We start from the raw sequence: 13,232 nt of genomic DNA, 5'->3' as shown, positions 1-13,232 counted from the left end.
ACTCCACATAAAGCTGTGTAAAGTCTGATGAATGTCCTCCAGAGATGTCACTTGATCTGCTTGTTTGCTTCCTCCACTACAGTTTGATGGAGAGTTCATTTCTGTCTGGACTCTGCGTTCAGTGGACAGACGGGTCCAGTCGCTACATGTTAGCATTAGCTTGGCGTAGGGAAACAAGGTGTTGGGAGGTGGGAAAGCCTTGCCAAAATAAGAGCGATGCAACTGCTGGTAACCGAAAAGTTGTCTGATTTACATGCCGTGTCTTTTTAGCTAGATTGCTCACGTTAGCTCACTGATAGTCATACGTCATCAGCATATCACTTTTCCTGTACTGCTGTTAGCCCAGAAGCTCAGCAAACAACTATACTGGCTCTTTTCATAAACCATGTCTCACATTTTGATCTACATATTTAATTTATATACATTATGTAATAAATTATACACAACATTTGAAATGTGGGTGTGACGGCTTTATAGTAATTTAAGGGCACCTAAAAAAGCTGGGCTTTGTAACACGACTAAAGTCATGTGGATTTAATGTAACAAATTACTACATTATAACTTGGAGTATAAGTTATAATGTAGGTGGTACGGAGAATGGCAGTGCAGTATGACTCATACATGACACAGCTTTGGCTGTAGCTCACAGTTTGGTTTATAACACATGTCACCACCTCAGGACACCAGCGAGCTGATTTAGACCCTTGAAATTAAAAAGAGACATGTCACTGTCGCTGGTGTCAGCTCTGTTCATCCACCTTAAAATCCTTTAGCTGATGTGTAGTAATATAATGTAGCCGACAAGATGATACATCTGGAACTGATCAACTATGTCTGGATGACAACAACATTTTACACCTTGGGGGCTAAATCATGTGCTTGTGTATGTAGTTAGGCTGTTGTATAGCAAAATGAATGAAAAGAGATATAATCACTGTCGCTGTGAATCAACACAACAATTGGAAAGACAATTAGTCTCAAGGCAATTCTGTGCTAAGACTTATACAAACACTGGCACAGCAGAAGTCGACAGTTCCCACTCCAGTGAAAGAGGCTTGGGATTTGAAGTTGTATGTACATTGCATCACACTACTTGACAGCACGGTGGGTTGCTGGTGCTACGAGCTTGTCTGATCCTCCCAGTGGGGAGTGTGAGTCCTCACATGTTCTCCTCCCACAGTCCAAAACAAGACGCTCTCTGTGGCACTGCTTTAATCACTGATCTTCTCAACATGATGTAACTCTAAATTCTTTGCCGTTTATTCCTTCGATAGGTATATGTTATGGTGTTTACACTAAAAGGTCATTTCAGTTGGGTTGTGACTTCCGCTTAATGCATCGTAAACCTTTTGATGTGGTTTTAGAAAGGGCTTTGAGCATCCAAATGAAGTCAAATGTTCTCAACATCCAGGGGGGCACAATTCTTAAAGTTTTACTATGGAAATAGTTGTCATGATAATGTCAAATATATATTCTGAAGTCACAGCGGATAGAGTATTGTTTTGGGGGGTAAAGACTTGCTGATCGGTCTCATATGTTAACTCAAGAAGCAGCTGAATGTGTTTTCATTTCATCAAAGCCACGCATTGGATCTTTCAGTGATTGAGGTCATTTGATATTGAGCTCTCTCATTTGCTTTGCCACCGCATACACAATCATTCGTATTGTCTTTTTGGAATGAATTTGGATCTTAAGCAAAGTATTACGGGGTGTGTCAATAGCCTCTGAGCGCTCTCATACAAAACGATTTACATTAAAAACATCACACGTTGGATTGAATACACTCCACACACTTCATTTTAATGAGCTGTGTGTTTGTTTTGGTCATATTTGATCAGAATGGAGCAGAATCCGTAAAACCAACACTCTGTCAAAGGGATTAAGAAGCTGAAATGTTGTACAGCTCAGATTTTTTAATTTTTTATTTAAGTGTGAGAAGCTGACACATTTCCCTGCCTGGACTGACACTAAATCGGGTTTAAGAGTTCACCCAGACACCCCTCCTCTCCTCTCAATCTCCTCCCTCCTTTACTCACCCGTCACTGTGTCACCTTGACATCTTTCTTCTTCTCCTCCCTCATTTTGGCTCTATCCTTCCTTATTTCCCCCTATATCTCCCTCTGTCGGTCCCCTCCCTTTCCTGCTCTATTGTTTTAATAGTTTAGCCCGGCAGTAGGTGCTGGCTTGGAGCACTGTAGTCGTGACTATGCGTCCGTCTGTATTCTACCTACAACAGGGTAGGGAATTAGCAAGGGCACAAGGCAAAATGCAAAAAAAAAAAAATGAAATTGCCCTTGAAATTCATGTGACGGTGGCTTGTAGTGCCCTCCTAAAGAAGAGAAAAATGTTATTTGCAGAGCCAGAGTCGAAAATGGACAGTCATCATCGCTAATAGTTTCCTGCACACACTCAACTCCCGCCCCTTTAAACGTGTATGGGAGTGCAGTAGCATAAAATTGTATTCTAAGTGGTATAAAAAAAATTATCAAAAATCCCAACATTAGATCAAATTACCCTGGAGATAATCCAAAATGCCCCCCAAATGGTATGTTCCAAGTTTCCTACCCTGGCCGACACACAACCTTTGAGATGTAGTCCCCTTGTCCAGTTCAATGGTTTGGCCCACCGTCAACCTCCAGACCTGGGTATCAGGAATAGTGTCAGAAAGACAGGGGGTTTGGGGGCGAAGCGTGGCTGCCTGGGCCGGGCCCCATGGAGCAGGACAGATGGGTGGGACGTATTGCTGTCCAGTCTGCCCCTCCTGCAGGCCTGACAGGTGGGCAGAGGGGTGAGGAGTAGGAGATCACAGGTGGAGTTGGACAGAGATGTGGAGAAATGAGTTGGAACAGTTGGCATTTCTAAAGGTCAAGACCTTTCCTTCTGCAGCCAGGTACATGGAGTGCAGAGGAGGCGGCACATGGTCCTGTCAGTGTGTGTGTGTGTGTGTGTGTGTGTGTGTGTGTGTGTGTGTGTGTGTTCGTTCTAGATTTAAGGGGTCCCAATGTCCTCTCAAGGCTAGAAACATTTAAAAAAAAATCAATTTGATGGAGCTGTTTAGACGCTAGATTGCACATTTAGTAACAGATCGAGTTAGATCTAGTAAATTAAAGTCCTCTGAATTATTAGAATGTGTGTGTGTGTGTGTGTGCGTGTGTGTGTGTGTGTGTGTGTGTGTGTGTGTGTGTGTGTGTGTGTGTGTGTGTGTGTGTGTGTGTGTGTGTGTGTGTGTGTGTGTGTGTGTGTGTGTGTGTGTGTGTGTGTGTGTGTGTGTGTGTGTGTGTGTGTGTGTGTGTGTGTGTGTGTGTGTGTGTGTGTGTGTGTGAGCGCATAAAACAGAGATAGTCTAGTCTGTCTGGGCATGCTGCCCGCCTCTATGTGACACAGCAGGCCTGACAGGTGTCTCAGGGTCTGAGGATGAGCTGGCAGTACACACACACACACACGGACAGGTTATACGGACTCAGATTTGCACAAGGACACACAACCAGGTACTGAAGTCTCCAACACACATCCACATATAAATACACATTTTCAAAAAAAAAACAGGTACAGACAAATCTAGATACCCACCCAGACACACACAAACCAGAAATTCAGCAGAGCAGACGGTGTTACGTCGCAAAACATTTGCCACCCATCAGCAGTGTGTGGCCTCTTCCCCTTTAGGTGACAGAAGTGAGGCAGGGCAGCATCTCTCTCTCTCTCTCTCTCTCTCTCTCTCTCTCTCTCTGTGCTAAATGTTTTCTTGGTTGTATTTGCCCGGAAACATGTTCTTGAAGCATGCTCTAATGCTCAATGGGTTGTTGACAGCAGTAGGATGCAACACGTTGTATTAAAGGCTCCTGTCAAACTACCAGAAATGGTCCTTGAACTGTGAGAGTGACTCACAGTGAAGGGCTATGTGTGTGTGTTTGAGAGCTAGATATCTCAGCAGCAGTTCTTTACAGGATACAGGAAACCTATTCATCACAGTCAGACTTGTCTGCAAACAAACTTTCCACAAAGAGTCTGGTGTGGTTCTCGCTCCTCTTTGGCTTAAGTGAAAACTCACTTTGTTATTAAACTTAACTGAATGTATTCATGGAGGGCCATCTTTTCCAATGACACCCTGATTATAGCGCATATGAAAAAAAAAAAAAAAAAAAAGTGTACAGTACCTCAAAGCTATCCTCACCAACCACCACTGACTTATTCATGCTTGGTGTAGGCTTTTCTTCGGGGCGGGGGGGGGGGGGAGGGGGGGGTTCTAAACATTTAACATGAACATCAATTTAAATCTGATCATTCTTGTGTTTTAAACTATACGTTTTGATTCCATATGTTTTAGATATTTTAATTTTGGATAGACACATTTGTTGAGATATTGAGTCTGTCTTTGAAGAATAAAATAGGACATTACATTTTTGACCATTTTAAATAATTTTTTTTTTATATATATAATTTGACTAAGGGAATACAAATGTCACAGTGTATTAAGCTAAATACTGACTGTGTGTGTGTCTCTGTGTGTGTGTGTCCTCAGTCTCACCTGGTGGCAGCCTTCGAGAAGAGCCTGAGTAACATGACGGGCCGTCTGCAGAGCCTCACCATGACCGCAGAACAAAAGGTACAAGAGCTTTACAGTCCTCCAATTCTGAAATGCTCTGTGTGTGAATGAACTCCGAGGGCACAGGGGATTAATACAGGGAGGAGAACTGATTAGAAACAGCCAACGCTTTGACATTGAAATTGTGCAGCGGGAAATTAACAACATGGAGGTCGGCGGTTATGGATTCATTGAAATTTTGTTATCTTAAAGGTTCACTTTCTGACTCAAGGTTGTTCTTAGCAAAGTTTGACCCGTTTCTAACTTCACTCCTTAACCTTAACCAATGCAAATTATTGTGCTTTAGATGCAGTCCAAAGTATCACAATTCTAAGTAACATGCCATGGTTCAGTATATTTATACACCTCTGAAAATATGCAGTGTATTCTCCAGATATCCTCCAGAATTGATCTGATCTGGGGTCTTATTTTTTCTCCAATTTTCTTCGAAGTCAAATTATTATTTTTTTACGAACAAAAGGCTTTTAGAGGAGCTTCTATGGTGCTGATAAAGGATATACACCTCCCACACAATTATGAATTTTACTCACATACTACTACACACACACACACACACACACACACACTGAGGTGCTGACGACCCCTGGCAGCTTTTTAATCCCCTCTAAATTAAAACAGACTGGGATCTGGTGGGATGTCTTTTCTTTAAACAAGGCTGTCCCAACTTTTTTAATTAAAGCAGGAACCCCTATCTGCAGCCCCCAGTGGGCTTTGTTCACTCAAGACCCCCCCACCCCCCCTCTATCTGATCCTGCTGGTTCCACAGAGTTTAGAGCTCCTTCTCATTCTGAGCAGGTAGTGCTGGGGTTGAGGGGGTGAATCCATGGGGACACTCCTATCTTCTTCAAAATAACCCTCCCTTCAATTCTGTCTCCCAATTCACTTCTACCTTAAGCCAGTGGCGAATTTGAGAGTGTGTGTCCAGTGATGGAGCTCATGTGTTGATTCAGCGCATTTGGCCAAAGGAAGAACAGTAAGGGTGTTTGTAAGGTGTATTAACCTTGTTTTAAACACTCTCTCTCTCCCTTTCTCTCTCTCTCTCTCTTTCTCTCTGTCTCTCTCGCGCGCTCTGTCTCTCTCTCTCCACCGTCTCTCTCTCTCTGTCTGTCTGTCTGTCTCTCTCTCTCCCTGTCGCTCTCTCTTTCTCCCTCTCTCTCTCCCTCTCTCTCTCCCTCCCTCCAGGAGACTGAGTTGGTTGAGTTGAGGGAGACGATAGACGTGCTGAAGTGTCAGAACACAGACGCCCAGACAGCCATCCAGGTGGCGCTCAATGGCCCGGACCACCTGCACAAAGGTAATGATGCACACGGGCAGGGGAGCATATGATGATTTGAGCAGGAACAGTTTGCTGTAGTATTTAACTTGAATATTGTATACCTCAAAAGTGCCAAGAATGATTATGGAAAGTTTAGTCGATGTAAGAAGATGATATCTTTGGGTCAGAATATTGAAAAAATCTGATGCTAGAAGATAGATATAGTATAGATGATAGATAGTAGAGGAGAAATGTACAGACGCAAACAGACAAGGATTAGTCCAATCAACATCTAAAAGTACATTTTAGACCTTTTATTTATATTAGTGAAAGAAGACATGTTATTGAAGCAAAATATGCACACATCTCAAAATTGACCAGTGCCTGAAAAAATTATGTTTTTGCCTGCCATGTCTCACCTTTTTAAAAGACAATGATACCAGACAAATATGTGGGCTAAACTTTCGGCATTGTAGGTACGTCTTGTCATCTTGCCTGTACACTAAGCGAGATAGTGTGTGTGTGTGTGTCCTTTCCAGACCTGCGCATCAGACGGCAGCACTCGTCAGAGAGCATGTCCAGTATCAACAGCGCGGCCAGTCACTCCAGCATGGGCAGCCTGGGCAAGGACGCGGAGGACAAGAAGAAGAAGAAGAAGAGCTGGGTAGGTGGAGGAATGAAAGAGAGAAATTAAAAGAGAAAAAAGGAAAAATATCAACTTTGTAACTTGAGAAAAAACTGAAAATATAAAAAGGCACGCAGCAGCTCTCTCCAACATATAAAAAACTAAATGAAAATAACTCGTCCAAAATGTAACTGCTGGCTATGCAACTCAATTGTCTTCCCAACTCAAACCTTTCCCCTCAGCACACATCAAAAGCCTTATATTTTTACACTTACTTCTCTAGTCTTTGTTAAGGAGGTGGATTGCGTTGTGAAAGACTCCTAATTCAAATATGAATTATTCATTAGCATTTAAGCCAGTTCAAATATGCTCTATAGGCCTGCATTACGGATTAAATATATTCTTTTACGTAAATGAAGGAATTGGTGTGGGTCTGTGAAATAAAGCGTATTGTACTGTTGCCTTAATAGCAGCTAAATGCCTAGAATTTATAGCTGGGGATGACAGGGTTTGCTTGCAGCTCCTCTTTATTGAATGAAAACTCCAAATCAAAAGTAGACCATGATCATTTCTGACCCGCTCGGCAGTACATCTGTCATTGCTATGATGCGTTTTCTTTTTACAACCTTTCTAAAGTTGGTTAAAGTGGGTGTTACTGAGCCCATATTAACTGAGTCATCCTATGAATAAATAGTTGGTCCAATTTCAAACAAGTCACAGATTTTGGACACTTTTTTGTGGTTGGAGGCAGAAAATTGTCCGATACCCATATAATCTGTAAAATCCCATACCTTTTGAATGCGTCACAGCTTGCCGTCATATCTCAAGTTGCTAGGTTACAGCGCCCAAGTGGATGAGGTACCAAACATTCCGTGAGGGTCAAGCGGAGCAGTCAACCACCATGCAATTATCACTTTTGAAACGCACTTTGAATTTCTATGTACAACAGCCCAGCAGGCTTATTGGCCGCTGACGTCATGGATACCAAAGTTCCGGCTTGTAACCAGGTTGATAACTGCCCCAGGGGGTTAGAGAGAAGTGCTCGTTGAATCTCTGTGTCAAGCTTGAAAGTCTGGGCAGGGGAGAAGCACTCTCACTCCCCTCAGCATCTAATGACAATTGACACACTTCCGAGGGCCCTTAAACCCTTAGCTACTCAGGTGGAGTTGGTCAAGTCTTCAACAAAGTTAACTTCTGTCTCTTTTTACGGCAAACAGAAATTAAGTTTCAACCTACTACCGCTACCTGTCAGTATTTTGTGTGTGCGCACTGGAAAAAAGCCAGTGTTTATACACAGCCTAGGCTCTGTAAACTGGTATGTAAACAAAAGGGATCCACCGTAGCTAGCAACAATGCTATCCATATAAGCTAAAGTTCGTATCATACTTTGGCTTTGATCAGTGCTTGGCTTCAACTGTAATTTAAATATTGGCCAGCTTATTGTCACACTTGCTAAAAACGTGCTACCTGTATCATCATAGCGATAAGTCTATCGATAGCATTGTTACTTGCTACGGTGGGTCGGTCCGAGCCACTTTGTTTACATACCAGTTTACAGAGGCTAGGCTGTGTATTAACACCAGCTCTTTGTTTTCAGTGCAAACACAGTACCAACTAGCAGATCGTGAGGAGATATTCACTGATGTTGATTAAAAAGTGATTTTGACAGAATAGCAGACTCCACCTTTAATGGAATACCCAATGTCTACTATTTCACTTCCACTTATTTGTCCACAAATCAAGGAGAACATGCCAAATTATCTAAAATTGCACAAACAGAGCCCCCTCCTCTCCCTCTGCCCTTCTCTCATAGTTTCACTGTTCTTTGCTTTCCTCTGCACTATAGCAGCCCAGTGTCCCTGACTGCACCATGTTATTTGCTGCAGCCCCCTGAGTCAGACACATGACATATTAGAGGTTCTGTCCCAGCCAGCCAAAGAGTGCAGAGCGCAGACTAGTCACTTCACTTTCCACTGCCTTCTGCTGCAATGCCAAACCCAATGTCTTTGAAATGAAATGCTTTGCTAACAACCACCCGAAAGGTTCACCACAGACAGTGTCACCTGAGCCTGCCAGGTTAAATGAGAGCCCCCCCCCCCACACCCCCCACACCAGAAAGAAAATTCAAGTCAGGGCTCATGAATACAAATCAATTCCTTATTTAAGCAGCTGATTAATTATTCATTCGCATAAATTCTGCCTCCTCGCACACACACGTGGAGACACGGATAGAGTTGAACCGGGGTTGCTCAGGTGTAGTGTAAGTGAAGAGTGAGCAGAGAAGCAGCGGATTATGCTAAGAGAATGGCAGGGGAATGCAGAGGTGTCCTTCAATAAAGCAGTCATAATGAGGACACGGCCCCCCCTCTGGAAGGAGTTAAAAATGTCCCCACAGAGACTCATAAATACACACTCATAACTGTTAACTACCTGACTATTTAACCAAATAGTCAGGCCTGTCCATTAACGGCCATCTCTTTTAACACTTAGATTATATGACTATTCATGTATGAGTTAAATATGGTAGAATAGTTGCTTATGATTCTCAGTGTCCATCCATTAAACTACCATACAAATAATATCTTTGATTTCTGAGCATGGGAAGCTGATCCTGACTTTGCCTCAATTGTCTAACAAAGTCATTTTAATAATGTGGTGATCATAATAGCAATCTCCCTTCTCAACAGCAATAATTGTATAAAAAAGAATGCTAAGTGAATCAGCTTTGCATTGGCAGCATTTAGCTTTAATGGCTCGCCAGGTGAGCTAGAGTGTGTGTGTGTGTGTGTGTGTGTGTGTGTGTGTTTGTGCGTGGCTTAACGTTGGGTGTGTTCTGCGTCTTCAGGTGGCTGACTCCATCCCGGCTCAGGTCAGTGGCTCCAAGAGTGTCTTGTGTATGTGTGTGCTGTGGTTGTTATTCCCATCCTCCCTCATTCCTTCCTTCTTCCCCCCCCCCTCTCTCTCTCTCTCTCTCAGAGCAACCTCTTCTTCCCCCTTTTCCTGGAAACGTCGGCATGGATACGGCAAACCCCTCCCCTCTTTCCTCCCCGCTCCTCCTTTATAACCTTTGTTTGGTTTTGATTGCTTGTTTCAGCCCTGATTCTTAGGGTCATTAAAGAGCCTGGTCCCCCCCTTGTGTCCATCTTTCATTTCCATCTCTACTTACCTTGCCTTGCTTTTTTGCCTCTCTTATCTTTACCTAAACCAGACAGTGACCGTTGCCTGGAAACAGCACGGAGTCACTTCCTGATCTGACAGGATGTGATGTCACCAGAGCTTGACATGGTGTTATGATTGTTTAGAGGTTAGGTGTGACGGTGATATTGACGTCTTTTCCCCCTCTGTGTATTTTTGTGTTTTTTTTTTGGTCTTGCAGTTGCGCAGCTCCTTCAAACAGGCGTTCAGCAAGAAGAAAACCAAGTCGCAGTCCCACGATGAGATGGAGGAGATGAGCGACTCGCTGCCCTCCTCCCCCAAACTGCAGCATGACAACAGGCAGGGCAGTGTCTCCACGCTGCACTCCTCGCCCTCCACCACAGAGTGAGTCTTTACGCGCAGACAGACACCCATACGTCCCAATACATGTGGTCAGATCTAGATGGTTTGAAAAAATAACCAGATGCACGACCACTACATCCGGTTTTAACTTTAAGTGTAGAAATCAGCATGCTTTTTTTGGCGTTAAAGTTAAGTCACATCGACTGAGCCTTCGAGTGAAAACAACCTGCTAAAAAAAAATGTTTAAACAGCTATGCGATGGGTTTGTGAGCAAGAGGCAAGTTCAAAGCGCAATGTTATGATGAAATAAACTTATTAGTAGTAGTAGTAAGTACATGTATATCCCAATTGTGTGCCAACTGCATGCTAACTGCATACTTTTTATGATCAGCTGTAGTATGTAGAATAGTAAAAATAAATACTTTGCAATTTGGAACGCACATAATCTGTATTCACAGGTAATTCTCTCCCCTTGTATTACTACATGCAAACACATAGACAGTTTGTTTTGGTCCTGTATCTTTTCTGAGTCCATTTTTCTTTTCTTTCCAAAAAATGTCTGTTAATCCTCCTCACCTCACCTTTCTCTCACCCCTCTGTTCATTCTTCTCTTTCACATTCTCTCCACCGGCTGTAGCAACAGCGTTTGCGATAGCAATTCCTCCCCTATTTGGACACCAAAGAAAAGGCAAAACGCTCACATGGTCTACAAGCACAGATCTCGGTAATAGGCCCTGTGTGGCATGCTCCCAGGGAGTGTGTGTGCAGTGGTTTGGGTTGGTGTGAATTTCTTCTGCATCTTATAGCCATGAAGGCCTCGGCATGTCGGAGGTTGTGTCTCTTTGGTTCTGAAATGTCCAGTTCTAAGTTCATTAAAGATGTCAGTAGGCTAAGGCTACGAGTAGGATATGAGCAGTAATCATTTTCCTACTCACACCAGAATGAATTGGCTCCGTGTCACTGCTAAAGGGGACCCCATGTGGACAACAAGCAACAAGCAAATAGTGTTCACATCTGCTGTGCTGTTTGGCAGCTGGTCTGGGAAATGTCTTTTCACAAAGGCTGAGGTGGTTTTCTCCGGGGCAGAGCGTGTAAACGTGTCTTAACATGGTGAACGACACCAGTGTGACAGATCTTTGTTGGGTTTTTCTAAGCAAATTAGCGTTGCATTTAACTGTAGTTATTGTATTAAACATCTGCCTGTTTATTATGAAAATAACTGCATTATGATGGTGGGACAACTCCCGCAGCATCTACTATATATCCTACACTTTCTACACCTTAGTTGTTCATTGTGTTTGCAACGCATTTGGACTGGAACGGGAACCTATCACCAGATAGCTTAGCTGAAGTAATAATGGCTTCCTGTAAATGGGAAGGATTCGCTGTCTCAAATGTTCCCCCATTCACCTCCATGTTGTATATGTGCCTGTGCCTGGTTCCCACCTCCAACTACAGTTTGCCTCTCAACTCCAGCTCTCTTGTTTCCTTTAAGTGTCTAATATTTCTCTCCAGACAGTGTGTGTGTGTGTGTGTGTGTGTGTGTGTGTGTTTGGTATAACCCTCTTGGTGTGACCCCCTGCTCCTCCCTGTGTGTAACCCCTGTGTGCAGGCTGTTGGAATGCAGCGAGGCCGAGGCTGAGGTGGTGCTGCAGCTGAAGAACGAGCTGAGGGAGAAGGAGCTCAAGCTGACTGACATCCGGCTGGAGGCTCTTAGCTCCGCCCACCACCTGGACCAGATCAGGGAGGCCATGAACCGCATGCAGGTGAGACCGCAACCTATTGAGGTTTAACACAGGTCAAACATGTTACAACGTGGGCTCGCTCCGGTGGCGTAGTGGCTAGAGCACATACCATATAGGCTCAGTCCTTGTCGCAGTGGTCACGGGTTCGAATCCGACCCGTGGAACCCAACTGTATGTCATCCCACTCCCCTCTCCTTACCCATTTTCACTCTATCACTATCAAATGAAGCTTAAAACACATATAACACATATATAATAAAAATAAAAACTGGTACAGCGTGTACACTCGCCCGGGAGATCATGGTGGCTACAATTTGAATATCAAAGTCAAATTGGCTTTAAGAGCTTGTTGCCCAGATAGAGGCATCTTTGTTTTTTACTCCGCAGGCATAGACAGGCAAAACTTTATTTTACTGCCAGTCCAATTTAATTGAGCTCAACTGGTGTGTTTCCCCCTAAAGGCACTGGAGCAAGTACCAGTTAGGAAGTTAATAAGGCATTCAGTGGGCTAGTTAGTGCTTGGCTGATCTTGCACTCATACAGACACACACATACTGTAACACAAAGCACTTTCCTATATATATATACATACTATTTACACACACCAAACTCGCCACAATGCACCTACACACATAGAACTTAAATAACATAACACTTGTACATAAAAAGAACTTGAGTTCACATTTTGAGTGACAGTTCTGACTAAAAGGTTATTAAAAACAATTCCCTTAAGTCTAAAATGCTGGTGATTTATGGAGGAGAAATACAAGGAAATATCAAACGAAAATGTGATCCAGTTGCTTGCCAGCGTTCACAAAGTGCACTAACCCAACCTGCTGAATCAGCCCCAAAACTGGACATTAAATAAATGGCGCATTAAAGCGGCTACGAGTAACATTTAAATATCTTTTAAACAGCCTCATGTTTCCTCTGATAATCATAAATTACCTTTAACAGCAAACGAGACCATCAGTGCAAAGAAAGACGTTTTTATATAGTTTTTATTACTGCATTTGATCTGGTCGTACACCCAGTCCGATTTTCGGTTCGCTCGTGCAGGCTGTATGGTCACATATCCGTATTGGTCGCAGATTTCAGTGTGGAGCAGCAACGCGATTTGAGAAGCCTATCACTCCAGGTGAGGGAAGGGGAGCAGGAGCCTTGTTTGAGACAGTTATTTGTCGTCATAATGACTGATAACGGGGCTGAACCATCAAAGAAAAAAAAGAGAATGCAGATATAGGCTACGGGCGGGACGAGGGCGTTGCCAAGCAACATGTATACAATTTCACGAGAGCGAAACTAGACTGCAGTGTTTACTCCTAAATGAATGAGCGGTTGGTACTAACAAAAGTTTGCTTTGCTTCACCATCATCAGATAACCACCATGTCCTCACACTTTCAACACACGGACATGCACTATATTGCGCCCTTCTCAGTTCACACTCGCACACCTGGCACGAGCTAGAAAACAGCTTTGCGACAGCGGGCGTCGTAAAAATA

The 13,232-nt window shown here is 43.4% G+C and overlaps 1 protein-coding gene across 7 annotated transcripts in view; it reads left to right on the top strand.

Moving 5' to 3' along the window:
* Positions 1-13,232, top strand: part of nav3 (neuron navigator 3) — a 136,951-nt gene that overhangs the window by 108,859 nt on the left and 14,860 nt on the right. For 5 of the 7 annotated variants that reach the window (XM_080051313.1, XM_080051311.1, XM_080051310.1 and 2 more), the window contains 6 exons: positions 4,523-4,606; positions 5,789-5,900; positions 6,401-6,525; positions 9,332-9,355; positions 9,863-10,026; positions 11,597-11,750. In XM_080051313.1, coding sequence (XP_079907439.1) covers positions 4,523-4,606; positions 5,789-5,900; positions 6,401-6,525; positions 9,332-9,355; positions 9,863-10,026; positions 11,597-11,750 — 663 coding nt within the window. The remainder of the gene's footprint in view (positions 1-4,522; positions 4,607-5,788; positions 5,901-6,400; positions 6,526-9,331; positions 9,356-9,862; positions 10,027-11,596; positions 11,751-13,232) is intronic. The other 2 variants (XM_080051312.1, XM_080051308.1) reach the window with 1 other exon arrangement.

This window comes from Ammodytes marinus (assembly GCF_949987685.1).
Source record: "Ammodytes marinus genome assembly, chromosome: 22".
Lineage (NCBI taxonomy): Eukaryota > Metazoa > Chordata > Actinopteri > Uranoscopiformes > Ammodytidae > Ammodytes > Ammodytes marinus.
This window is presented reverse-complemented; position numbering and strand designations above follow the sequence as displayed.